Consider the following 27721-nt stretch of genomic DNA (forward strand, 5'->3'; position numbering starts at 1 on the left):
TGAGAATTGAGTTTTATAATTTTTCTTATTTTTTCTTATATTAGATTATTCCATTTGCATGATCCAGTTGGCAAGGTTTGACGGACTTACTCAGGGCTGGTTCTTTTTTGTTCTTTTTGTTAATTGATTTTTTTTTCAATTTTGTACTTCTACATTTAGATTGTTGGGAATCGGGCATTGTAATTTTTTTTATTTGCTTTCTATGAGATTATCTTAACCTCATGACTCAAGTCGCGAGTTTAACATGCTAACTTATGTTTAACTTGCTAACTAAGGTTAACATAAGTTATTTTTTTTATCATTTTAAAACAAATTAATTTCGTCATTTAGCGTTAGGTTATCTTGGAATTGAGTTTCGTAATTTTTTTTTCTATTTCACAAATCTTTTTTTTATGCATGCTATCATAGTCATTTTAAAAAAAAATTGGTTCATCTACTATTATTGTTTTTTATTATATAATTAAATAAATCAGTTTATTGGAATCCGTTAGGTTTATGATCTGAATTGTGCATTTTTTTACTTTTTTAAAACACGCTGAGAACACTCGAATAATATTTTTTACATTGAAAAAATATTCTGATCCAGCCCACTACTTACTGCGGATCACAATTTGTATTGATCTATTCTTGTTGCAACATAGGCAATCATGTTGAGGTTGATTGAAAGTTTAAGCTTTGCGTGGCTACTACTAGCCAAATTAATCTACAATGGCTCAAAGCCCGCATGTGCTTGATCGTGGAGGAGAACCTCTTAAAAGATGTGTAGAATACCTTATAGACCCTGTTGTAGCTGATGTTGCTAGTTGCATAACTCTAGTGGCTCGCAATGGTTCTTGCCCATTTTATGTTGGTCAAGAAGCTTGTTGCTCAAGTCGACTAGGAATTCCACACCAGTCATCTCTACACCAAGATATCCTGAAGAGACCATTATCACTAAGAATTTGAAGAATCTACAGAATTTGCAGTTGCATTTTCAGCAACTTGAGTCTCTTTTTCTTAAAAAAAAAAAAAAAAGCAAAACCGGTTGCACTATTTGTTTCCAATAATCATGGATTTAGGCCTACGTACCTTTTCTGCTAAGGTTTTCTTGGACTCTCAGCTCTCAAGCAACCAGAACTTGATTCCTACGACTTGTAATCTAAAAACCCATATTTGACCCGTATGATTTCTTTCTTTTTATACACAAGATTCATCAAATTTTATTTTATTTTCTCTGGTTTGTTTCAATCTCAACAAGTCGGCCTAATAGTAAAGGAGATTTATTCCGTCCTCTAATTTCTTGACTTCAAATTTAAGAGCTAGCATGCATACAAAAGAATTTATTTTTCTAAATGCAACTGGTCGAAAAGAGATGTGTCTTTTAAGTTTTTCTCCGAAAGAGTTTTAGCCTTGATTAAACCCGTGAATACCACTTCCTAAGAGAGTCTTCCCAGGTGAGATGATCACCAAAAAAAAAAACTATACTCTATACCAATGAACAATTATAGCTCATGATATTTTATATAAAGGTTTTCTTTCATGGTTAAAACACTTAATTTTATAAAACAATTAAAAGACTCATGTCTGGTTTTTTTCATGAAGAATTTGGTCAAAACTGGACACAATAGTTGTGAGATAACCGGTAAAAAAGATGGAAAAAATTGTGAAAAACTGATGGACAGGGCAATAGTTAACGTTGTAAGTTAATTATGTAATGAAAATTGCTATTGATGTAATAGATTCGACCTCTAACAATGGAAAACGCCTTGATCAGAGAGATTTATGGGTTTACTAACAGCTAATATATCTATATGGAGAAGGTTTATGGAGTTACAACTTAAGTTAATTAATTCTTTGCATTATTAAGGAGGATGCGTTAACTCCAGTGACAAGTATGAACATAGTCAGTCTGTTATTTGACTGGACCAAAGTAATAGACTTGGATACCAGGTATGTTTATTGTCTTAACATGTTAGCAAGGATTAATGTTTATGACTGATTCAGATCCCTGAAATTTATTTTCAAAATTCTGAAACATTGCCTAGTACTGATTCAGGTACCAGGCTACAAGATGGAGGTTCAAATTCTGTCAGAGAAGTTCATAAAACCCTACAGTCAAACCCCACTTCACCTTAGGAACATGAAGGTATCATTGATTGATCAACTTGCTCCTCCGGCTTATACACCTATGATTCTCTACTATTCTGCTGTTAACGGTGAGAAGACGATGTCCGAAAGGGATAACAGATTTAACAGGTTAGAAAAATCATTATCAGAGACACTAGCATGCTATTATCCATTAGCAGGAAGATATATTGAAGACAGGAACATGGTTGATTGTAATGATGATGGGGCATTATTCTTGGAAGCTAAGGTGAGTGGCCATCTTGCTCAACTTGATCTCCAGGGAGCGGTTGATGTTAAGTCGCTGAATAGATTCGTTCCATTTGGAGATGAAATGGCCTTTAGTCCTATAGTACTAGCAGTTCAAATCAACAAGTTTGACTGTGGTGGGTTGGTCATTGGTGTGTGCATATCGCATAGGGTAGCTGATGGTCACACTATGGGGGCATTCCTAAAAGCATGGGCTACAGCCTGCCGAGCAGGGATGCATGAAATGATCCGGCCTAGTTTTGATGCAGGAGCTCTATTTCCGGCAACAGATGTCTTACGTTTCGGTACTCCAGTTCCTAGAGATCATGGAAGTCAGATTGTCACAAAAAGGTTTGTTTTCGATGGAGAAAAAATAAGCAGTCTGAAGGCTAAAGTTATGTCCTATGCTCGTGATTCAGACGTCAAACGCCCTCCTTCGCGGGTGGAGGTGGTGACAGCACTATTATGGAAAGCTCTAATAGGCGTAGCTCAAGCAAAACACGGAAAACTAAGACCTTCTTTGCTAACCCTTCCATTAAATCTTCGGGGGAAAGTGGATCTTCTGATTACAGAGAATTCTTTTGGAAACCTCTACAGGATGGTCGGTGTTCGATTTAATCCTAAGGAGAGTAGTTCAGAGATGCATCATTTGGTAAGTCTGCTCAATGATGCAGTAAACAAGGCCAACAAAGATTGCGAACAAGTGGTAAATTCTGATGATGTGATAGCTATGGTCAGTAATTCCATGGAAGAGATACATAACGGAGCAAGGAATGGGGATCTAGATATCTGTGTGGTTCCTAGCTGGTGTAAGTTTCCTTTTTACCAAATTGATTTTGGCTTTGGAAAACCAACTTGGTTTAGCAGTGTGCATAAACCACTGGAAATAGTACTTCTTGTGGATACCAAATTTGGGACTGGAATTGAAGCTTGGGTGAGCTTGGAAGTAGAAAATATGCTTCAGTTCCAACAATATATATCGCAGCAGTGCAGCAATACTTCCTCAGATGACATCTATTTTAAAGCTATTCAATTATCAAAATCAAGTTTCAATAATCAAACAGGGGTTTATGACATCTAATTTTATGTTCTTCGGGATTTTATGTGCCTGTAAATTGGGTTTTTATTTAGAAACCGAAGGAAATTAACCTCATTTTATCAGTTTCTAATAGACTCCACGTATTTAAACCTTCATGATTAACCAGTAACTGGATATCCTTTCTCTCCATGTTTGATTTTCTTTCAAAAATTCCCTATGCGGTTCAGGGATGCTCGTGAGGAATTCAAGGTGGAGGCATTTACAATCGAGTCCGAGGGACTGTACCATACTGCCTTGGCTGTCGCCATGGAAGAGATATGAATCATATGGTGATGATGATGGTTCCATCTATGGAATTTTCTTTTAGAAAACAGAGAATTAATGGCTTGTTGATCACTTCTTGAAGAAAGTTGCGTGTGTGCAAAGTGAAACTAGAAGAAGTTTGGCGTCTCAGCAACTTGTTCGAAAATTATAATCAAATGTTTTAACTCAGAAACTTGGACAAAAATGTAAGCAAAGAAAAAAGAAAATTACCAGGTCAAGTCTAAAATGCAGCAGCATGACCTTATCCTTTCTCTTCTCCCCCACATTGGAAATTCAAGAAATTGTAAGTAAAGTTCAAGAGAGCCAAAAGGAAGAAGTCTTGAAAGAGTCACAAGTTTTAACTTGCAAGGAACAGTCTAGAACATGGCATGCTCTACGACTTTTTTTAGGTTTAAACCAATAGCTTGAAGTGACAAAATTTACATCATCACTTGGCCTTCAAGGATTCTCGCATGAAAATGCGTCAAGAATCAAGACCTTACAATCTACGAAGTTTTCTCCTTTATCAAGCACACAATCTGCCCTTTATGCAGCTCATAAAGAATGGCTTTTTGACAATTGACATATTATCATTTAACTATGTCGGCTAAAAGGTCTTGGACTTCTTACAATCTACGAAGTTTTCTCGAACTAATTCATCGTTACAGAGCCAGCTCCAGCAATGTTTCTACAGTGTCCAAGATCGGACAGGGTTTATCAGTTCATAAAGGATTGCAGTTGATTAATGCCAATAGCCAAGAAGGGAGACGATTCGATTCCAATATGTAATCATGCTTCTCAAGTTTTCAATTTTTTTTTATCTTTTTTCAAACTTGTGCAAATTTTTTTTTTCCTGTACATAATCTAGGATGAAGAGTGACAAGGTTGCCCCAGCGCCGGTTCCAAATCCTCCCGGAAGTAACTTCCCCCGTTGGTATGGTCTCACTTTGCACCATAGTTGTTAGACCGGATTCAAGAACTAAGCGGAAAAGAGCCCATGTCATTAAATCATTGAATTAATTTAAGAGTCATCGGCTCAATTATTTTATTAAAATGATTTCATTTAGTTATTTTATTATTCTTTGTTTTTTTCTCTTGGTGTTAACCCTATTAACTTTGAACTGGATTTGAATGGACTTCGAACAAATCACTAAAAAACTAGCCAAGTTAATCCAGTTTTTATTTAATCAATGTTTTGTCTAATTTAATTAAAAACCCAATGCAGGTCGAGTTTTGATCTTAAATTTTCTAAATCAACTTGTGTGTGTGTGTGTGTATAAACTAGACCTATTTATCGAGGCATGGTATTATTTTTATGAAGCCAAAGCTAGCTAATTGATTGAGGTATTATTATTTGGAGAATAACATTGCAAGGAAAATCATTCCATGCAGGGCAAAATGGATCTTGGGAACTATACTATCCATCTTACTACCTTTTTGGCAGCAAGAATGGAAGAAGCTCAGAAGGATAGAAGGTACAGACAGAAAAACTTAATACATGCTCATAGACATAACTAAATCTTGTTTATCAACTTGGGAGACTATGATTTTAGGAGAATCGGAAATTATTGTTGAAGAGGTTGAACATGTAGCAGAGGTGGTAGAAAAGGTGGCGACTGTGGCGGAGAAGGTATCAGAAGAGGTGGCCGAAGTGCTGCCTGAAAACGGAAAACTAAAGGAAACAGCTTTGTTGATGGAAGCCGTTTCAAAAGCAACTGCCCATGATGCTAAACTAACACAAGACTTTATTCACAAGGTAAGTTGTAACAAGAGATTTCAAATGGCATAATTGCATAAAGTTTGCAGAAACTCGAAGGGCAAATCTTTAAAGCTAAGATTCACTATTTGCACCCCATGCTTTCATCAATTCATCAAAAAAACCCCTGTGTTATCACTTCGGTCAATTAAGCTCCTGTATTTTCTATTTCAATCAAATAAAAAAAGGTGGGAATGGTGGGGGTGAGTGAAATTAAAGAGAATGAAAGAAAAACTGGTGATAATTATTCCAGAAGTGAGAAAGCCTGCTCAATTGGCTAAAGTAAGTTTCCTAATAATAGCAAGTTATACTCAATTGATTGAAATCTAAAATACAAGGGCTTATTTGACCAAATAGATAATAGAAGGGCTCTTCTGATGAATTTGTGAAAACAAAGAGCGCAAATTGTGAGTTTAGGCAATCTTTAAAACATCAATGTAATTGTTTCTCGTAAAACGTGCAGGTGGATGCTGTACGGCATGACATTGATGACTTAGAGACGATGGTTGAACCTGTAATAGACAAGCTTGTGCAGCAAAACTCTCAAGGAAAGTGAAACAGTGAAGAAATCATCAGTTGCCTTTGTAACTGCAGTACTACTAAGTGCTAACACAAGCAAAGTATATGTTTCTTTTCAATCAAGAAATGAATCTACACATTGAACATGGATCTTCTCTGTAATTATGAAATCATTCATATTTGAGAATGGTTATCAGATAATGTTCATTTTCAGAATAAAAGCTCACGGTAGAATTGGCTAAACTTGTAAGCAACTGCAGATAATTATAAAATCAAAACCCCAGATCTGAAACAAAGAAAAAGAAAAAAAAAGTCCCAGTGTAGAGAATTATCTCTTCAAGATAGGGAATGGTGTTATATTAACCAGAGTAATGTTTTCTTCTAGCACTTGTAGCCTACAGAAGAACCAGTTGAATCAAAAATCATGTCGGCCAAGAAATGATATTCAAATCTAATAGGTGATTACCCAAGGTGGTCAATAAATAGCAGAATGCACTGAAACTGATTGTTTTCAGCCACAAGACAAACAAATATGCTGCAGTATCGAAGTAGGATTGGATTGTTTAACCACTTTTAAAAGACAAGCTGTACAGGATTCAAGAATTTCAGATGATAATTTTCGCCAGTAATCCCAAATTAGAAAGGAAAAAACTACACTCACTTCAGGGTTTCTTTTTTGTTATATAAGGAATAAACTGAATCTTGAACCAGTAATGTGTTAGACTCGTAGGAAAGAAGGTTGATGCAAGTATAAAAAACATCAGGAAAGGAACAACTGCTGTGTATGTCCTACCTAAAACATTAAAAGAAAAAAATATGTGATGCTTTTTTCTTCTTTTTTTTGCTTTTTGGAATTTATTTTTTTTCAATGTAACATTCTATACAATTACAGTAAAAGTACTAAATCAAAGGATTCGAAACTAAACTATAAAACAGAACAATAAGTCTAATCCAAAATTTTTGTTGAAGTTTTTTTTTTTTTTTAGATCCCTCAATAAGAAAGACCTACCTGAAAACAACAATGGAGAAGGAAAATAATTAGTTATCATGATTCTAGCCACAAAAATGATCAAATGGTGGTGGTTATTGGCATTTAAATTGCCAGAAGAGTAAATCAAGTCTTAAATCGAGGCTTGGGAAAATTTAGGGTCTCGGATTGATTTTTTGTTTTTTGACTGACACAAGTGGGTTTGTTGAATTGTGTATGTTGTTTTTCAGGTGTTTTCAATTGAAAATAGGTTTTTTGGTCTAAAAAACAAAAGACAAGTTTCTGCCCAGTTTCCAACCAAGCATGACTGGCAGAATTTGTGCTCACAAGCCTGAAGCTGGTAACAGTCCTCAAACTCATACAGGCAAATAGGGCAGGCAATGTTATCACCTTCATATCGTTTGACAGATCTATTAACACTGACAGACCGTGCATAGTTATGAATCATCTCCTCCACTCTAAGTCTCAGATCCTTTTTTCCAGTAAAAGAGATAACATGTCAACTTGTATTAAGCATAAGTTCAGCCTCAGGGAGCTTCTCTTTGAGCCCAAGCAATTCAGGACCAAACTTCTCCACCACCTTCTTCACAAGATCATTCGGCATGGCTCCACCTCAAAGACGGATATCTGTTTGCTGCTTATCACGGAATGCTAGAAGAGATGCTACTAACTTCTGTTCCGTAAGGGCAGCTTGGTTCTCTGGGCCAAAGATCCTGATGGTGAGGTTCTGCCTATCAAATAGAATGCAAGTTCCCATTTGTTGCTGCACTGACTTCATGAGCATGATGCCATCTCTGGAGGAAAGAAGCTGCAGAACAATTGGGGTTAGGCTACCATGATTTACTGTCTTTCCATTCATCAGCTGCTCCAGGAGCCTTTCAACTCTGCTACAGTCTTTGTTGCATTAGCAGGTATCTGCACTCTAAGAACCATTCTCATTCCTTTCTAAATTGCAGCGGACACCTGCATAGTCAAATTTGTTTGCACAAGATTATTAGGTTCAGGAAATAATAAATAATTGGCATTTCTTGTATTAAATCATAGGGTTAGGTTAAACAATATGAAAAAAGAAAAGAACAAGGACTAGTGTATCCCAGAAGAAAGATGCTTAAGATCCACAATCCTAGGACCAAAGTGAGTGTCATCCATCCAAAGGATATTTGTAGAGTTTCCCTATTTCCCTGAAGCTCAACGTTTTGTCCCATGCATATGCTTGAAATTCCAAATCAGTGCTGACATGAACCAGCCATAATTAACGATACTTATTCACAGAAAATTTGATTGTCAAACTCAAGATCCTTTTGTTACCAGGAAAAAAAAATAACAGCTTTTAGAGAAGATGATTTCAAAATGATTACCAGAACAGATTCAGTATAAATTATTAGATCATTAAGTCAAGAAAACAATTCACATAACCTCAATACAGAATATCAGATCATAATAAACGAGATATGTATTCAAAGAACACTTAATTGTCAAACTTGCTTTCAGAAAAGATTATTTAAAATTTAGCAGGTTAGATCTGTGCAAAGAATTTATCCATTCAGTTAAAAAAGAACAAGAAAACAATTCAGCTTTAGATATTTCTACCAATTGTTCAATGCTTTTACAACCCAATACCAACTGGAACACGCTAACATCCACATTTCATAGTAGCCAAAAGAAGAAGCTAAAAGTATTAAAGATACGCTGCACTTTCAACCATTTATTTAGGTGAAAAGCCATCCTAAACTCTAAGATACAATCACCAAAAAAATCACCAGCATAAAAAGGCTCTAAAAACTACATCCAATCATAATCACATATCGCATCCAAAAAAATGATACAAGAATGTGCATAAGCACACTGAATAAGCTTAATGTCCAAAATCAAATCACAATACTCCTATAAAAAAAAAGATCTGCAACTAAGCTTGAAGTCTGAAATCGAATCAAATCAATCAATGCATATTCCTTTATCATAAAAGCAAACATATCCACACATTCATTGCCAAATACACTCATCATCATACCTGCTGTGAATGCAACATCTTCAAAATCTCACTCCTAAACCCGTAAATAGGCAACCCATTTTCGACCCTTCTACACTCTCTTGATAAAAATTGAATCCTACTCCAATAATAAAAAAAAATTCCCATCTTTCTCCCATTACACTCATCATAAACCCTCATAACCCCCAAGTCACCAATCCCCTTCACTTCAATACAATCCATCAAACACCTCATTCCCTTCCTAAACTCCTCTAACCTCTTCACAACCCCCTCCATTTCCACCCTTAACGCCTCCTTCTTCATCTTATTCTCATTATAAACCATAACCCCTCTCGGCCTCCTCGAAAAGCTCGCAAATTTATTAATTTCCACAGCCAAAGCTTCAATCTTTCTCTACAATTTCTTAACTACCTCCCCTTCTAACACCTTCTCTACATACAGCTTAAACAGACTCTAATCTTCTCATTCAACTCCCCTTCATTTAAACCAAAATCTGTCACTGGAGTATAGACATGGTCCCCGCCCATAGTGACACTACGGCGGTTGAAGCATCACTCTGGTTGTGGAAAAATAGACGAGCGGTGACGGTGGAAGTGGGGTTCGTATAGAATTTGCGGGGTTTAGGGTTACATTGGGAAATAAGGGTTTCGAGTGGCGATTCCGAACGGTTATTACAACGGTAGTTTGACAGAAGTCTGACCATATAAAGGCTTTGTTTTTTGTTTTGGTTTCGGTTTTGGTAATTCCGGTGGTGTTGTAAAGAGTGTAGTGGCTCTGGGGCGGGTACCGTGTTGAAGGCTTCAAGCAAATACTTGCCTGTTCTTGGGTTTGGCTCGAATGATAAGTGGATTTGTTTTTTATATTATTATTGTTATTATTAATCTCGTTTGAAATTGCGTTATAAATGGAGTTCAGTTAAAATTTTAAAAAAAATTATATTTTCAGAATTATTTTAATATATTAATATCAAAAATAAATTTTAAAAATATATATATTATTTTAATGTATTATAAACAAAAAAAATTCTACAAAAATCAACTGTTGTCACATTTTGTAACACCTTTTTAAAATTAGATGAGATTGCATCACGGGTCTTTTTATATAAAATATTAAGGTAATGTAAATATATTTTTTAAAAAATCTAAGAGTCCAAGTTATAGTACTTTTAATCAAATTATTTGAATAAAACAAACAAAAAATAATAATAGCAAATGGACAAAAACAAATGACTACGATGACTAAAAAAAAAATATTTATCCACAAAGAATATAAAAAGAACAAAATTAAAAAAAATGAACAAGAAAACCAGCATAAATTAACCTAAATTAACATAATAGATATTTAATTTGAGAATTTAGAGGCGAGTTAGTTCATGACTGGACCGTGTTTCTAAAAATTTTGAAAATTTTTTTTATTTAAAATTAATATTTTTTTAGTGTTTTTAGATCGTTTTGATGCACTGATATAAAAAATAATTTTTAAAAAATAAAAAAATATTATTTTGATGCATTTCTTAATGAAAAATACATTAAAAAATAAACACAACCACACTCCCAAACATACCTAAATTTAAATCAACCCGTCAAACCAAAAATACAAAAACTAATAAACTTCTCTTTAGTCAAATAAAGAAACAATAATAACAAGACAAGAGAATAACCAAGTACCAATAACTTCAATATTATCATTGTAAAACAATTAAACAAAAAAATCATACTTTTATTTTTATTTACGAAGCTAAATCTGGATATAAAATATAAGGTGCTAAGCCTAAACCAATCATATAATGATACAAGTATATATCTTCAACAGCTAGCCATTGTCACTATTTTTTGTGTGAAATAATCCAATTCAATGAATAATTGTATGTGTTCATCAATGATTGATTGGCAAATGTATTTATTTTTATACAAATAATTAGTTTCTTCCAATACCGTAGTATTACATGAACAACGACAGAAAAAGATTATAATATATTTAGATATGATTTCTAGATCTTTAGTTTCTAACTAAGATTTTAGAAAAACCCTATTTTGAGACCATGTGCTTGTATCAGATTGGCAATTTGAACCCTGTATTAATAATTTTGCGAGTTTATTCATTACATTTAGAACTGATTTCAATTGTTAACAAAAATCTATGTAACACATGCTTTTTACTAATATGCTCCATCAAAATCTTGACTCAATAGAGAGAATCACATGGTAATCATGTGAATTTCTCATAAATAGCAATCTTGAAAAACAAAAACGGAAAGAAAATATATAACTTATAAATATTTTGTTTATTTTAATTAATTTTAGTTCTTCTAAAAATCAAAGCTAAATATTATATTATACTTTAAAAGGGGTGGGAATAACACTATACATTTATTGAAAACATAGACTCATTGCACCGTGGATCATGTTTATAAACATAAAATGTTTGCACTGTGGACGATACTGTAGCGTCATGGCGGTGTTCCCTTTATTGTTTTTTAGTAAAAAAGTGTTGCTGGGAACGTTGTCTTTTATGTTTTTTTATGTAAAAAACTATTGGGTATAGCTACCCAAATCGCTTCCAATAGATGTTGGGTCTGCCTCGCAGTCAGACCCAAGGCTATTGGGTCTGGCTTTGAGCCAAACTCATATATGTCTAATTTTAGTGTTTTTGCCTTTGTAGATTTTTTTCTTTTCTCTTAGTGAATTTTTTTTTTCATACGGTGAAGACAAAATAAATTAATAAGATTTTTTTTCATATTATACAAAAGTTGGGTGATGATAATATTTTTTTATTTGAGGTTAGGTTAGTTGGATTTTTTTTCCCTTAGAAGTGGAACATGCTCTTAGCAGGACCCAATAGAGATGGACCCTATTGCCCAGCAAGACCTAATAGAGGTGGGCAACACCCAATACACACCCTGAATAGCGCATAGCAGAACAGCGCCCAATACACCGGTATCTAATTTCTTTCCCTTTAATTTTTTTAAGATATTTCCAATTTTATTTTTTTTCGCTTTAATTTTTTTTTCAATTCTCTGATTTTTTTTTTCATATTGTAAAAGGGAAATAAATTGATGAGACTTTTTTTATATTGTATAAAAGTTGGGTGATGATAATTTGTTTTTCATTTTAGGTTAGGTTGAATTTCCTTATTAAACCATGTTTGTTTTTACTTTTTAAAAATGCTTTAAAAAATTTTGAAATTTTTTTTTCTTTACTTCAAATAAATATGTTGTGATGTTTTTGTATTATTTTGATGTGATGATATAAAAAATAGATTTTATAAAAAAAAATTATCTCAATATATTTTTTTAAAAAATATTTTAAGATATTTTCAATTTTATTTTTTTACGATATTGGTCTAGCTCCGCATCCAAACCCAAACCCTTTGATCTGGTTGTGGAGCTAGTTGATGTTTTTGTATTATTTTTATGTGATGATATAAAAAATCAATTTAAAAAATAAAAAAATATCACCTCAATATATTTTTTAAAAATAATCGTTATGTAATAATATAATAACTAGTATATTGGCTCGCTCTCCACAACGGGTTAATAACAATTTTTTTTCAAGTACAAAAATGTTTGAAATAGGTTAAAAGCACGAAATGTATTTGCACCATCATCACCTTCAAATAAATTATTTTCTACAGTAGCACTATGAATAGCGCATAACACAACAGCAGTAAATACACTAGCAACTAATTTCTTTCCCTTGAACTTTTTTTCCTTTTAAGATATTTCTAATTTAAATTTTTTCCCTCTTAATTTTTTTTCTCTTATGAATTTTTTTTCATACTGTAAAGAGAAAGTAAATTGATGTGATTTTTTTTATATTGTAAAAAAGTTGGATGATGATAATTTTTTTTCATTTCAGGTTAGGTTGAATTTTCTTATTAAAACATGTTAGTTTTTTAGTTTCAAAAATGATTTTAAAAAATTTAATTTTTTTTATTTTTTCTTTACTTCAAATTAATATTTTTTGATGTTTTTCTATTATTTTTTTAATATATTTTTAAAAAATATATTGAGATTGGGTCTGGCTGCGCAACCTAACCCAATAGTGTTGGGCCCTACTGCCCAGCCGGATCCAATAGAGTTGGGCCCAATGATATTGGGTTAGTCCTTGCAGCCAGACTCAAGGCTATTTTGGGTCTAGCTTGGCCACCAGATTCAATAACATTGCCACCAGGTTCAAGACACTTAATATATTCTCTATAATACTCTTCATATTTTTTTTACATTTAAAAAAAAAATTGTTATTCACTCATTACGGAGCGCGAGCCAATATGCTAATTTCGGTTAAAATTGTGTTGCACGTCACCGCGAATATTTTCCAACGCAAGTTTTAATATAACAAATAGATTTTTGTTAGCAATTAAAATAGTTGGATTGAATTGCCTAAATGATTGTCTGAAACTTTTATTTCAATCCATTTTATTCTATTTAGTTCAATTAATTCATTAATTTCAATTATATTAAATCCAATTTAGTCTGAAATTATTTAAAAACAATTAAAACTGATTCAATTTGCCAATTGGATGCTAACAAAGAGTCTCCAAATGGAGGATTTTCTTGTAAATTATATGTTCATATATTGGTTGGTTTCATATCTAAATGTAGAGGTCTTTTCTATTTTTATTTCAATGAAATTTATATCTTTGACAAAAAAAAATTAGAATATTTTTGTCAATGGAATTAGTTAATGCCACTAAATTTTGTATTAAATAGAGATTTTATAAAGTTAATGATAGTCTGTCAAAGGTAACCATCGAAGGATCATGATTAAGCTTGTTTGGATGAAAATCCAATATTCGAGGATCGATCTTAAGAAACTCTTCAATTCTTTCTCCTTTCCCCCTCGTTTTAGTGTTGTAAGATATTCTACCATTTTATATGTTAATCTTAAGAAACTCTCTGCCTCTCTCTTGATTTATTTCAATTAATGTTCAATTTATTTTATTTTTTTGTCTATAACACGTTCGACAATAAATTTTCTCCGACGACATTAATCTTGAGTTTTGTTAATTAGTATTTAATTGGATTCTTTTATATATCATATTTTCAACAATAAGTCTTCTTTAATTGCTATCCGAAAAAAACACAAAAGAAGGGAAATAAAATATTAAATCCACAGAGCAACATGTCCACCTTTGCGTCTAAAAGCTTGCGATGGTCATGATTAGAACAATTTGATTATTGTGTAAAAAAAGCTTGCAAAAAAATAAAATAAAATTACAGCATCTCATGCTAACTTACCAAATAATTTAATTATAAAAATATTTGAATAAAATAAGTATTGTTCATTAACAAATCAACGATTGTAATTGGTTAGAAAAACCTAGAAATAAGATTTCAGGTTTTACCAAAAATAAAAGAGAGAGGATTCTAAATCTTAACATAAAAAAGGGTCGATCACACTGTGTGTTTTCAAAACTATAATTTAATTATATAAAAAATAAATTACAATCTTCAAATTATTAATTTTGACTGATTTGATAATATCATTTATATCCTAACTATGATTGTACAGATTTGTGCCAATTATTATCATACGATTTTCACTAGAATTACAAAATCTATTCTTACAAACAAATATTACAATAACAAAAAAAACAAAAAACAAATCTACACTGTCATTATTATTATTATTATTATTATTATTTCCTTGTGAAATAATCTCATTCTCGGGACCATCATTATCTGTTGACAACTATATTCCTTAACAGTGTAATTTCCTACCCTAATTCCAGCACAAAAGAGAGTATTTTGCCTTACTACATGCTCTAAAAAAAAACATCTTTTCCTCCTATAAATACATGCACCTCTCTTCCAATTCTAACACAAAACAAAACGCTCTTAAGTACATTGTCTCTCTCTGAGTATCTGCCATGGCTTCCACAAGTGTTGTCTTGATGACCCTGATGGCGATTTTGCTTGTTGGGTCTACTATGGCACGGTCTTCAAAATCTTCTCCTACACCTTCACCAGAAGCTCATGTTCCTGCTCATTCTCCTACACCTGCACCTGCTTCTGTTCCTACTCCTCCTTCACCATCACCATCAAAGGCACCACCGAAAGCTGCACCAACTCCAGCCCCTACTGTTGGCTCTCCTCCTTCGCCTCCTCCATCTTCTACTCCGGCTCCAGCCAACCCCACTGCCTCTTATTCACCAGCTGATGCTCCTAAACCATCAAATGCTGTTTTGAAGAAAGTGTCCATTGGTGGAGTTTTGTCTGTGGGGCTTTTTGCTGCCGTTTTGGTTGCTTAGGGTTTGATGGATTTGTTCTTCAATTATGTTAGACTGGAGTGGATTTGGATTTAAGAATTTTTCTTTTTTGTTTATTGAGTTAATTATTCTTGTTGTCCAAATAAATTATGATATATTTACATACAGATTTATTTATTGATTAACTTCATTCTGTATTATTAATGGGTGCCATGATGGTTTACACACCATTTTCTCTAAATTACCTAAAAATAAATTATAATCAGGAGATTATTACATGGGTTCATAGATAAAGATATAAATTGAAAAAAAAATGTAATTAATTACAATCCTAAATTCAACAGATCAGACTATTTTTATTATCGAATATCTCTAAAAAAATCTAATTGTAAAATTAAACTACCTAAGTAATTAACTCTTGAAAATATTATTACAAAAAAAATCCATCTTTCTTAAACCACCACTTAAAAAAAATTCCTTTTCAAAAAGCTAGATTCAACAAAGATTAGAAAAAAAAATTTAGTTAACCCTTATTACTTTCAAAACCATAAGAAAACCCCATATAAAGTGAATAACAAAATAACAAAATATTGGTGGATGAAAATTAAAAAAAAAACTGAAAAAAAAGAAGAAAAAATTAACCTAAACAAGCCCTTGAAAAACTTTGTAAATCCAAGTTAATCTCTTAAACTTGTAATATGTTAAATTGTAGACTTTGGCTAAACTAGGAAGCTTAACACCTGCCAAATTAAATACCGAATAATAAAATTAATAAATTTAATTTAATTAAAAAATAAAATTCCTTTTTAAAAAAGCTAAATTTAACAAACATAAAAACAAACATGAGCCAACCCTTTTTGTTTTAAAAAGAAATATAAAGCGAATAAAAAGAATGTTTTAGGATGAAAAAAAAATCAAGAAAGCCCGAGAGAACCTTGTAAAACTAAGTTAAACTCTCAAACATGCAATCTATTAAATTTTCGACCCGGGCTCAACCCAGAAGCTTAACACCTGAAAAATTAAATGTTGAAAGATGAAATTAATTTAATTTAAAAACAAAATTCCTTTAGAAAAGTTAAACCTAAGAAAGACAAAAAAAAAACAAAAACCAAGGCAACTTGTGCTATTTTCAAAACGACCAAGAGGGTGTTTGGCAGTGTGGTAGTGATTGCTTTTCAAATAGCTTTTCGTGCCGAAATACATGCCAATGATGTTTTTTGATTTTTTTAAAATCATTTTTGACATCAGCACATCAAAACGATCCAAAAAGTACAAACCGCACTCAATTTTAGCAAAAAAAAAAAATTTGAAATTTGGTGAAAAGCAGGTTGAACCGCAGAGCCAAACAGGTTGTAAAAAATCTCAGAAAAATGAAGAAAAAATAGCAAACTACTGGAGGATTGGAAAAAAAAATTAAAAAAGGAAAAACAATCGAGGAAACTCATGTCAACTTTGTAAATTGGGGTTAATCTCTTAAACTCGTAACCCGTTAAATTCTAGATTCGAACTCAACTATGAAGCTAAACACCCAACTAATTAAATGTGAGAGAATGAAATAAAAAAATTAATCTAAAAAAATCCTACAAGGCAAAAAAATACAATAATAATAATAAAAAGATTATATTTGAAAGGAAAAAAAATTGAAGAATGATGAAATTGTAAAAAAAAAAAATTTAAAAACCATTTAAAATAAAATAAAAAAATGGGAGCCAAATCTGACGAATGAAAACATCTATTGGGGATGTAATTGAAAAAAATCCTTAACTTTATAAATTTTTGTACATAAACAAAATTGTAATAAAGAGAATAAGAATGAAATTTACAAAAATTCTTAATCTAAAAAATTATTCTAAATAAAAAAAATGTAACAAAGAGAATATGGACGAAATCTTGAGGACAACAAATCTCAGGGGCTAATTTGTTTTTTTTTTTTAAGGTTAGCATGAAAATTGAGTTGGAGAGAGGGAAAAAAAGAAAAAACAAAAGGCTATACTTGCCACACCGACAACAATTATGCCACACGCATAACCTGTTCGTGAAGGGGATCCAGAGAGGCTTTGGCCGCCGCCTTGGAAGCAAGGTTTTGGCCAATAGACGGTGCCATATGAACAATCTAAACATGTTGGATATTGTTCACACGCTTCTATACCTGTTTTTTTTTCTTATTTATAAAATTACCATGTTACCCTAACTATACTTAATAACTATCAAATAATTAAATGTAAAAAACAAAAGAACTCCTTCAACATAAACAAAGTTTTTTGCATTCCAAGGGAAAAGGGAGATGATGTAATTTAATTGTTTCGAAATTAAATCAAAGATTAAAAACCCCTTGACTAAAGCTTAATGTCAAATAATAATAGACGGAGAAACCTAGGTTAAACCGTGAGAAAGTGGACGGAACATGGGAACATGGATGCCCGACTATTACCGTTATTTGCCAATTCCGACGTTCATAAACTTATTCTTCCAAGACTTGTCAGTTGTCACGTTCTGATAAAAAAAACTTAAGAAAAATCTTGATCAAACATGAACAAGTCTCTCTGTTGTTTCCACACATGAAGTTTATTTATTTATCAGATGAAGATGAGAAAAGGAAAACATGGGGATCTAACATGTCACAGGAAATCTAGCAGCACACAGACATACGCGCTGCTAAATCCCAGAAAGATCACTAATTCACTATAGGACAGTTCTTCCCACTTTCCAGGAGAATAGATACGAGTGAAAAGATCCAGGAGGGTTAGAGAAAAACTACTACAATTTTGAAGAAGGTTGGTTGGTGAGTGGATATATTATTTTTATATTTTTTATTTATGAGTTGATTAATATTAAATTTTATTCTCAGATGATTTTAAAAATGCATCACTCATATTGTGTTAAAATATTTGCATTTTGCTTGAAAAAATATATGTGTGTTTTTAGATAGTTTTTATTTGTTTATTTTTAAAATAAAAAATATTATTTTAATGCATTTTCAATTAAAAATATTTTACACCACAACACTAAACATAAACTTAATATATTTAACATAAATAAATATCTTAAATATTATTTTCAAAATTCAAAAATGAGAAGTAAAAAGACCAACTTTTAAAAATTATTTTGACATGTTAATGCTTCACAATTTCGAGTATATAATATTAATTAGGAAGTAAATATTTTTGGATGTTATCTTTAAACCAAAGACGATAGTAGCGTGGATTAAACCCACATCATGCAAGATGGAAACCTCAAGCTCTGATATATAAAGCGTGTTTGAGAATATATAAATTTTATGAGATATTATTGTCTCATGGAAAAAACAAAGAACAATGATAGAAAATATATGTTTTTCTGTGCATAATTTTTTTAAAATATATAAATTTATTTTAAATTATTCTAAATTTATTTAATATCTTTATCTTTTATATCTTGAAATACTATTCTAATCCAAATTTAACATTCCAACATCAGCCTAAACCACAAGCTCCAATTTGTCTAAAAAGACTCTCCTCAACCATCTAGGTGGTGACACAGTGGTAAAAGCTTGGGATCAAAAGGTTTGCTCTCTCTGTGGTCTCAGGTTCGAACCCTGTGGTTGTTCATATGATGACCACTGGAGGCTTACATGGTTGTTAACTTCAGGGCCCGTGGGATTAGTCAAGGTGCGTGCAAACAGGTCCGGACACCCATGTTAAACTAAAAAAAAAAAAAAAAAACTCTCCTCGACTGCCCTTTCTCTCTAGAAGTGATTTCAGCTTTCACGGCGTATGGGTCATGGAAAATCATTCTCTTAGCTTTGGAAAATCCAAAAAAGGAAAAGAAAACTCAAAGCTCAATCTTGACTGCTGCTTTTGTTGATCCTCTGCTACGGCAGTCCATCGAATCACCGTAGTCATTTAAAAGCATCCACTAGGCCTTCCTTTCCTTTTTCTCACAAAAATGAAATCTTTGTTTCAACTATTTTTTCCCTACCTTTTTTCTTTATTTATTTATTTTTAAATGAGTAGACAACCATCCATTCCCTTATGCTATTTTGAAGAGAAATCATGGTAGTTCATTGCTATTTGTACTTTAAAATAAAGTTATTAAATCTAATTTAATCTGTCATTTATTTTAAAATTCGAGTTATAAATTAAGAACATATTTGTTTTTGTATTTAAAAAGTAATTTTTCTTTTTTGTTTTAACTATGGAAATATTTATGGATTTTTTCCTAAATCTATTCTCTCTATTTCTGTTTTTTTAATTCAAAATAACAACCATGAAAATTATTTTACCTGTTCGTATTTCATTGTTTAAAATAAAAACAAAAACCATCAAATTAATTAGTAAAACAAACTTAAACCCTATATAGAAGTGCTAAATAAAGAAGAAAGATGAGATGTCATTTACAAGTGCCCAGCTAGTAAGGCAACAGGGCGGTTTGTGGCTTCGAGAGATGTAGGATTTTAATCCCTTGATATATTAAAAAAAATAAGACAACAAATTATTTCCAAGTCGACGATCAATTCCAAGATTTATTTCCCAGTCCTCCAAGAGTCTTCAAATTAGTTTTAAAAACATTATTGCTCAAAATATGAATCACCTCCTCAACATTTGCCCTTCTTGATTATTTTTTCAGGTGAAGCAATTATATTGGAATCCCACAAAAAAAATGAGTTGAAACAATATCAATAATATATTTAATGAATATAAGTACAAATAATTCAGTAATAAAGCAATGTAATGAGGAAAAAAAAATACATCGATCATAAAAAAATATGGAGCAAAGATAATCCCCAAGTCTCTCCACCTCAAAGCACCAAAACGGCAGCCAAAACACCAACGGCAACGGATCCACCGAGAGCAAATCTATTCAAAACGGCACCGTTGGCAGGAGCGGGGGCTACAGCTGGAGAGCCGATTGTAGAAGTAGGGACATCTCCAGTTGAGGGAACTGGAGTCACTGGAAGAGGAGAAGGAGGAGAAGTGGTAGTGGTGGGGGATGGTGCATTTGCTGCCGGTGGTGGGGTTTCCAATGGAGATGGTGCAGATGCCGGTGGTTTCACGGTGGTGGGTGCAGGAGCAGAGGCTTTTGGTGGTGGGGTAGCGACTGGTGGTGATTTGGTGGGTGAGGATGCAGGGGAAGATGAAGGAGAATATTGTGCCTTTGTGGAAGCCACAAGGAATGTGATTAGCATCAAGAACACCATGCTTTTGTTTGCAGCCATTTCTCTGTGGAGTGAAAGAAACGATGAGAAAAACACACAATCGGAGAGGTATTGAGAGAGTGAGGGAGAGAGAATTTTGTTCGTGCTTGGCCTTGGCAAAGTGTGAGAATAAACAGAGGGTGGAGGGGGTATTTATAGGGGAACATTTGGAGAGAGGGAGAGAGAGAGAGAGAGATGACTTTTGGTCAATTTGAGAGCCGTTGGATTCTTTTTTTACACGCATTTCGAGGTTAATTAACGATAATTAATGTCTTTTTTGTTTTATGGAAATACAATAATAAAGTTTTTTTTTAATTAACATTAGTGTCCGAGCCGGCTTGCATGTATTTCGATTAATTTTACGGATTCTAAAATTAACAATCAAATAAGCCTTTAGTGGCCCTGAAATTTATGGGATTCGAATTGGTAACCTCTAGAAAATAAAATTAGAACCTGACCAGTTGAGTTACTCCCCTCAAAGTTTAAGCTATTTATTTTTTATTTGATAACAAATAAATCATTAAATTTAATTAAATAAAAATTATTTTAATGATATAAACATATCTATTTCATCATCGAAATCAAAATAAAACAAATTACAGAATGGATAAAAATCTTTTTATGGAATAGTTAACTAATTGTTACCTTTAATATTGATACATTATGATTTACTATTAATTGAAAATAATTATTTTTATATTCTATCATTATAAAACCATATTACATTACTTTATTTGTTATATCTATCATTGAGTGTTTTTAGAATGGCAAGATTAATGAATTAGAAAATATGGTAATATTTATAATAATTTTCCATAATAAAATAATATAAATTTAATAAAATTGCTAATAATATCCATTACTATTTATTGTTTTTTATTTATTTTTGTACAATATTTTGCTTCCCCATCAACACGGAGATTAGGTAAAAAAAAACACGGTTTTGAGTCTTTCTTTGGGTTGGTGGTCAAGCACTAAGAAGGTTTAAAGTACAGTTGTCAAATGAATCAGAGACGTACACGTACGTGCGAATTTTGAAAGTTGGAGAAATATGGACCGTCAAGATAAATAGAGAACTTTTGTCATGTGCGTAACGGTCGAAAAATGGAAAGCGTGTCCGCGTAGATGGGCCGCGTGATTATTATCAGGGAAAAAAATTAACTTTGGAGTTAATTAAGTAATATATTATTTAGAGGACACCTAGATAGGTGGTCCCGATATGCTACTGCAAGTTTGAATTTTTTTTAACGTCAAAAATAATAATTCAACTGCTATGAGCGAGGTTTTTTTTTTTCTAGCAAGAAAAAATCATAGTCTTTATCATTAAGTTTTAATTTTAAGAAAAGTCCTAACAATTTTAATGTAAGTTTATTAAAAAAAATATATAAGAATAGTATAATGTCTCTAGAAACTCTTGTAAGTATATCAAACTAGGTTTTGTTGGTTATTATTGAAATTTTTCTATTTGAATTATTATTTAGTTTGAATTTTAAATAAATCTTTGAGAAATTTAATATAATATGATCTAATTGATTTAACAAGTTTAAAATAAACATAAAAAAAATTAACCAAAAATAAAAAAATTTATATAATGTTCTTTTTATTTGTAAATAATAAGGTGATGGTTGACATGGCAAGTCTTGGCGAAAAATATGGCTTGACAAAAAAAAAATTTAAGACGATGTGTTTTTTTTTTTTTTTTGTAAAAACTGAGGTGGAAGAATATTGAATCGATTTAAGGTAATTTATCAAACCCCTAACATGTGGCATGATCTCGACTGAATCTAATATAAATTTGTTTTGTAAATTATTTTTTATTTAATTATATGACACTAATCACAGGCAACCACAACAAAACAACTACACAAAAAAAAAACCATGACAGGTTGAAATGAACGGTTGTTAGAAAAAAAATTAGATGGAATTTTTAAAAATAATATCTAAAAAATTTTCAATTAATATAAGAATTAAAAAATACACACATTATGTTTTAAATTATTAAGAAAGTAAATTAAATAAAAAAACAATACATATGCACGGGCTTGGGTGATCTAGCATGCTAAGACCTTTTAAAAAATCAACATGAGAGTTGTTTTTAACTTTTTACAAGTGCAGATTCCAAGCGCTATAGACATGGATAAAAATTTGAAAAGACAATTTTTTGACTCCAAAACTTGATTTCAAATTCATTTTCACCTAAAAATAGCTAAAAATCACCTTTATAATCTCAAGAAATTAATCCCCAAAGCAAAAAAATAATCCAAATTGTTTAAAAACAAGAATTCTCCATCAACCTCAATCTACATTTTCAAGCGATATTCAATCTAAAAAACACTTTAATAACACAATTTTTGTTAAAATAAACACTTTAACATCATGTTTGGCTACTTTTGTTAAAAAAATCAGACCAACTATCTTTTTATTTTCTTTATCACTTTCTAGCAAATCTCTCTCTCCTCTTCTTATTCTCTCCCAAGATGAAATACTAAAAAGCGAAAAAAAAAAAGAAATGAAATTTTGAACTAAAATGTAAAATTTTTATAAAAATTAACTTAGATGAATATGCTGAATCTATAACCCGAATCTTAGACGGGTTAAGCTCCAAGTTGGATTTAATAACTGTCCATACTTCAAACTATTTGAATTGATGGGAAAAGAGCGAGAATCGCATTAACATCCTTACAATGACTACGTTACAAAAGCATAAAATGGGAATATTTTTTTTTGTCTACTTTACACCTTAAAGAATGAAAGGCTCTCCATTACACTCTAAACCTTCGAAAAGTTTTCTGGCAAAGCAATGTAATCATAGTTTTGATTTTGAGTTGGAGTACAATAAAAGAATCTATGCTCTTTATCTATAATTCAATTCATAATGCTGCCATTCTGTCATGTTAAACAACCCATCTGGAACCTCATAATTGACTTGACTGCTGGGAGTCTGAAGCATGGATACAGCTGGTCTATCCATCAGTTAGGAGATCAGATGGGAGTTTCAACACCGGATTTACCATTACCATTGCTATTGATGAGGTTGCTTAAGTGGCCATTGAATTCAGCACCATAGATATGCCCCATTTTAGCACGTTTGGTTTCCAGATATCTCTTGTTGTCTTTTGTGATGGGAGTCAATAGCGGAACTCTACCTGAAACTGCCAATCCATAACCTTTGAGCCCGATGTACTTTGCAGGGTTGTTCGTCATCAACTTCATTGTTCGGACTCCCAGATCACGCAACATCTGCCAAGAATTTCCAATAAGATCATGTTAGTTAAGCAAAACACTAGATTGTGTGACTTGTTGATCCACACTCATTTCTACCAACATGAAGGTAGCAAGTTGTGAGATGGTAAAAGGGTGTGTGTCACTGGGTTCCAACAAGGTTGCTACTTGATATAGCCATTTTGGATATCATCAGTGCTTCGTCAAGTTGAATTACAACAACCAGAACACTCTTTAAATTTCAATTAATTGGAATGAATGTACTTTGCAAACCAAAACCAATTTGTTAATGTTTTTGTTATGACGTGTCCTACACCGACGCAGAGTTTCAGAGCATATACTTATAAATTTATGAGAAAACACAGCTTCCTCTGCCCCCCTCTAGTTTGGTCATGGAAAGTGGATGTATATGAAATCCTAGTTAACAATGGGATGCTTTCATTGTGTGGTTTAGGAAATACCTGGGCGCCAATGCCATATTCTCGTGAATCAACAGGAAGCCCCAGCTCCTCATTTGCTTCCACGGTATCACGTCCATCATCTTGGAGGTTGTATGCACGAAGTTTATGACCTAAACCAATGCCACGCCCTTCATGCCCACGGAGATAGACCAACACACCCCTGCCAGCAGCCTCAATCTGCTGCATTGCAAGTGCCAGCTGATCCCCACAATCACATCTAGCAGAGCCAAATATATCTCCTGTGAGGCATTCTGAATGTACCCTCACAAGAACATCCTGCCCATCTCCAATGTCACCCTGTTTGGACCAGAAAACTACTTGTAAGTTTGAAATACACATGAGTTTTTCTTGTAAAAAGTTAGAAAATGGGTGTTCGACCTTAGAAAACCTCTATCTAGCTGGAAAATACAAAACTACAATTGCATTCATTTCAATACACATGGTATTCTGCATCTGTACACAATATAAAATTTCAATGCCAACTTTTCTCGTTTCCAAATGAAAAAATTGAAGACGTTTGTCTCCATGTTCTCTGCATTGACTGGAAGTGAACTCGTGTTTAGTTAACTGTTAACAAGATTGCATGTGCGTGTGCATGTAGGTATTCTTGTTCTAAGAACCAAATGCTACATTAAGCTGTGGATTAGCTAGATTCCAGAAAACTAGCTAAGCATGGACTTTCTGTATGTTTTAAAGCACTTTCTTTCCTTTCCTTCTCTTTCAAGATGCAGTTTCAAACCTGATTTAGAAATGATTCTTTCCAGAGGATCTAATCTTCGTCCTAATAACTCTAACATTTGGCAGATCATATCTCTATAAACCATTGAAAGTTGAAAGTGCAATGGAGCGACAACAACACAAAAACCTTGTAAGCAGTCAGTCTACTACTACAAGAAAATGACCTGAAATCATTTTCCTGTCTTCGGAAACATTAGTTAAAAAGCTAAGCAAATAGTTTGGATTACTAAATTATGTTAATTCCTCACCTTAACCATTGCAATATGCTCAATGCCATCTAATATTGACCTATAACAGTAAGCTGTGAACGGTCCCCACATTGTTGGTATCTGAGCAGCAGAAGAACGATCTACCAATTTATCAGTCTTCCTTCTATACCTGTCAATTATTATATTTTTGTTAAGAAAGTACCACAAAATCACTTAAAAAAACACCCAGCAAGACAAACTATACTTTTACTACAAAAGTAAGCAGATAAACACCTGACAACGATAAAGCTAATTAACCATAATCTATTTGTTTGATGAGGATAACGTAAAGCTCCCAAAGAAGAACGAAGATGGAACACATTACCTGATTAAATCAGCTATAGATATAATTTTCAAGTTCTCCCTCTCTGCAAATTGACGGAGCTTTGGTAATCTAGCCATGGAGCCATCATCATCTACAACCTCACACAGAACTGCAACAGGGTCCAATCCAGCTAGAACGACAAGATCAACAGAAGCTTCTGTATGTCCAGCTCTTTTCAGAACTCCACCCTCCCTATACCTCAATGGAAAAATGTGGCCCGGGCGGTTGAAATCATCGGGTTTTGAATCTTTGGATGCTAGAGCTAACATTGTTGTTGCCCTATCATTAGCTGAAACCCCAGTGGTTGTACCATGTTTTGCATCCTAAAAAAGTCATTTGCAGGCAAAAAAAACTGAGAATTGTGACGGTGAACTGTAGAAGTACATTAATTAGTTATATCTTTGTGTAGCTACTTATGTCTGAATAAGTAACTTTAAATGGTTGACAAAGAATAAACCATGGAATGTAAAGCATTAGAGAAAGTAGAGCAATGAACCATTTTACCGGTGTTGTATTTCTGTTTCTTCTGAACAAAATCATCACAGAATAAAATACAAAAATTCACTGTCTTGCATATAAACAATTCATATACTTTTCAAATATATCATTACAAAAAGAAAGCATTTTCCAAGCACAACCAAGGCTAGATCGATTAAATGTTAGAAGTTTATATTACTCCAAGAGAAATGAGAGAAATTCTTATTTCTACTGAAGTGCAATCTGCGCAACTGTGTTGACACTAGAAACTCAATTCTTATTTCACATACGAAATCCCAAATTCAGAAAGGTACATACCACTGTCACAGTGAATGCTGTACGAAGTTTTTCATCATTTTCGTTTTGCCTAACCATCAAAGGGAGCTGTAACCTGTCCAGATCTTCCCCTTGCATGCTCACACAAACTATTCCAGTGCCATGCTTCACAATAAATGCCATAGCTTCAGGAGTTGCCAACTCTGCTGCCATAATGAGATCCCCTTCATTTTCTCTGTCTTCATCGTCTACAACCACTACAATCTGCAACAAAAAATTAAAACATCTTGATGAAACAGTAAAGCATGGAAAAGCTATCATAAACAACAAAGCAAAATGCAGGAAGCAACTACCTTTCCTTGGCGAATATCTTCAATGGCATCGGGGATGGAAGAAAATCCTTCTGTGGGGCGATCCAATTCATGGTCATCATTACCAACCACAAAATCATTAGTGATGGAAGCAGTATCAGCTGATAAGGTCCCAACTGAACCATTATCAAGAAGAGTACTCTTTGCTGCAACACCATTGCCATTGGAATAGGACAGCAGGCCATCACCAGATATCAGCGTGGCTCGAGTTTTTCCAGCACCCTTAATACCAAAAGATGATTTACAACCATCCAGACGAATCAATGTCAAATTCAATGCATTCCCACTTGCACAAAATGAATTCACGCCATGTAATCCATTGAACAATTTGAGATTTCTGCATGACCTGCACATAAAATCAGTCAATAACTATTTCAAATATCAAAAATCAATAGACAGAGCAGTTCCATTACCGCAAAAATTCACAACACAACAATAAACTTATCAAAATGCAACAAACATATACTCCATTGGATTACTAAAGAGTGGAACTAAAGAAAATCCAAATTTTGAATCATGAGAAAGTATTGTTCATGTGAACTAGCCTTTCTCCAACTCCTCTTCTTAAAATCAAAACTTTACCAGAATGAATGGTAAAAAAAAATGATTCTTTTCTAGTGATCTCAGTCTCTCCTTTCTCTAACTCCTCTTCTTAAAATCATATTTGATGAAGAATTCTTGATCTGATAACAGCATAACGAAAGACAGAAAACCTATTTCTTATACACAAATATAAAATCAAACACAAAGGGTCAACTGATCCAAACACCGCTAATACAGATAGCACAACCAAAACGGATAACCATTTATCATTCAAAACAAATGTAAATCAAACAAAGGAACCATTGACCATATGAAAGAGCAAGCAAAATCAAAAGTAGAAAACTTTAACATGATAAGCCATTAAAAGAACCACCAAAACATTAAAAAAAAAAAAACTTACTGGGAGCCAGAGAGAGCTGCTCTTGTGGTAGTTGAAGGGTAAGAAGAAACATTAAAAGAAGCCATTTAAAAATAAAAAATAAAAAGAAGCTCAAGATTTTATACCTATGGATCTTTTAAGATAAAAGGGTCTCTCTTTGGCTAGTATTTATATTGAAAAAACGAAGAGGGGGAGGCAAAATTGAAGAAGTGAGAATTAAGAAAGAGAAGGTCATGAAGAAGGAAGCAACGGCGAATTGTAAGCGCACGAGTAAGGTTCTTACCCGCAGGTGACGTGGTTTACATTTCACCAACCAATGGTATTATGTCATGGGTTAATGTTTTTGTTTTT

The 27721-nt window shown here is 32.8% G+C and overlaps 5 protein-coding genes and 1 long non-coding RNA gene across 6 annotated transcripts; 3 read left to right on the top strand and 3 right to left on the bottom strand.

Moving 5' to 3' along the window:
• Positions 1 to 1863: 1863 nt before the first annotated feature.
• Positions 1864 to 4046, top strand: LOC7461694 (acetyl-CoA-benzylalcohol acetyltransferase). The gene is made up of 2 exons (XM_002300162.3): positions 1864 to 1929; positions 2036 to 4046. Exon 2 carries the CDS (start codon positions 2051 to 2053, stop codon positions 3431 to 3433), a length of 1383 nt encoding a protein of 460 aa, XP_002300198.1. The 5' UTR covers positions 1864 to 1929; positions 2036 to 2050; the 3' UTR covers positions 3434 to 4046.
• A 126-nt stretch (positions 4047 to 4172) lies between these two features.
• On the top strand, positions 4173 to 6119 carry LOC7461693 (uncharacterized). The gene is made up of 5 exons (XM_024610256.2): positions 4173 to 4479; positions 4563 to 4628; positions 5087 to 5169; positions 5248 to 5450; positions 5914 to 6119. The coding sequence occupies exons 1-5, from the start codon at positions 4295 to 4297 to the stop codon at positions 6004 to 6006; spliced, it is 630 nt and encodes a 209-aa protein (XP_024466024.2). The 5' UTR covers positions 4173 to 4294; the 3' UTR covers positions 6007 to 6119.
• Positions 6120 to 6926: 807 nt separating this feature from the next.
• Positions 6927 to 9808, bottom strand: LOC112328915 (uncharacterized). The gene is made up of 2 exons (XR_002984254.2): positions 8969 to 9808; positions 6927 to 7920 (listed from the first exon to the last, which is right to left on the bottom strand). It is a non-coding gene; the product is annotated as an uncharacterized LOC112328915 (long non-coding RNA).
• A 5010-nt stretch (positions 9809 to 14818) lies between these two features.
• Positions 14819 to 15199, top strand: LOC7461692 (alpha carbonic anhydrase 8). Its single transcript, XM_002300160.1, has one exon. It carries the CDS (start codon positions 14819 to 14821, stop codon positions 15197 to 15199), a length of 381 nt encoding a protein of 126 aa, XP_002300196.1.
• Positions 15200 to 19796: 4597 nt separating this feature from the next.
• On the bottom strand, positions 19797 to 20473 carry LOC7485124 (classical arabinogalactan protein 9). Its single transcript, XM_002300355.4, has one exon. The coding sequence runs from the start codon at positions 20349 to 20351 to the stop codon at positions 19935 to 19937; it is 417 nt and encodes a 138-aa protein (XP_002300391.3). The 5' UTR covers positions 20352 to 20473; the 3' UTR covers positions 19797 to 19934.
• A 2483-nt stretch (positions 20474 to 22956) lies between these two features.
• On the bottom strand, positions 22957 to 27655 carry LOC18095218 (bifunctional riboflavin biosynthesis protein RIBA 1, chloroplastic). Its single transcript, XM_024589384.2, has 7 exons — positions 27392 to 27655; positions 26431 to 26794; positions 26120 to 26341; positions 25325 to 25647; positions 25000 to 25129; positions 24014 to 24310; positions 22957 to 23570 (listed from the first exon to the last, which is right to left on the bottom strand). The coding sequence occupies exons 1-7, from the start codon at positions 27454 to 27456 to the stop codon at positions 23313 to 23315; spliced, it is 1659 nt and encodes a 552-aa protein (XP_024445152.1). The 5' UTR covers positions 27457 to 27655; the 3' UTR covers positions 22957 to 23312.
• Positions 27656 to 27721: the final 66 nt, after the last annotated feature.

Source organism: Populus trichocarpa, chromosome 1, assembly GCF_000002775.5.
Source record: "Populus trichocarpa isolate Nisqually-1 chromosome 1, P.trichocarpa_v4.1, whole genome shotgun sequence".
Taxonomy (NCBI): domain Eukaryota; kingdom Viridiplantae; phylum Streptophyta; class Magnoliopsida; order Malpighiales; family Salicaceae; genus Populus; species Populus trichocarpa.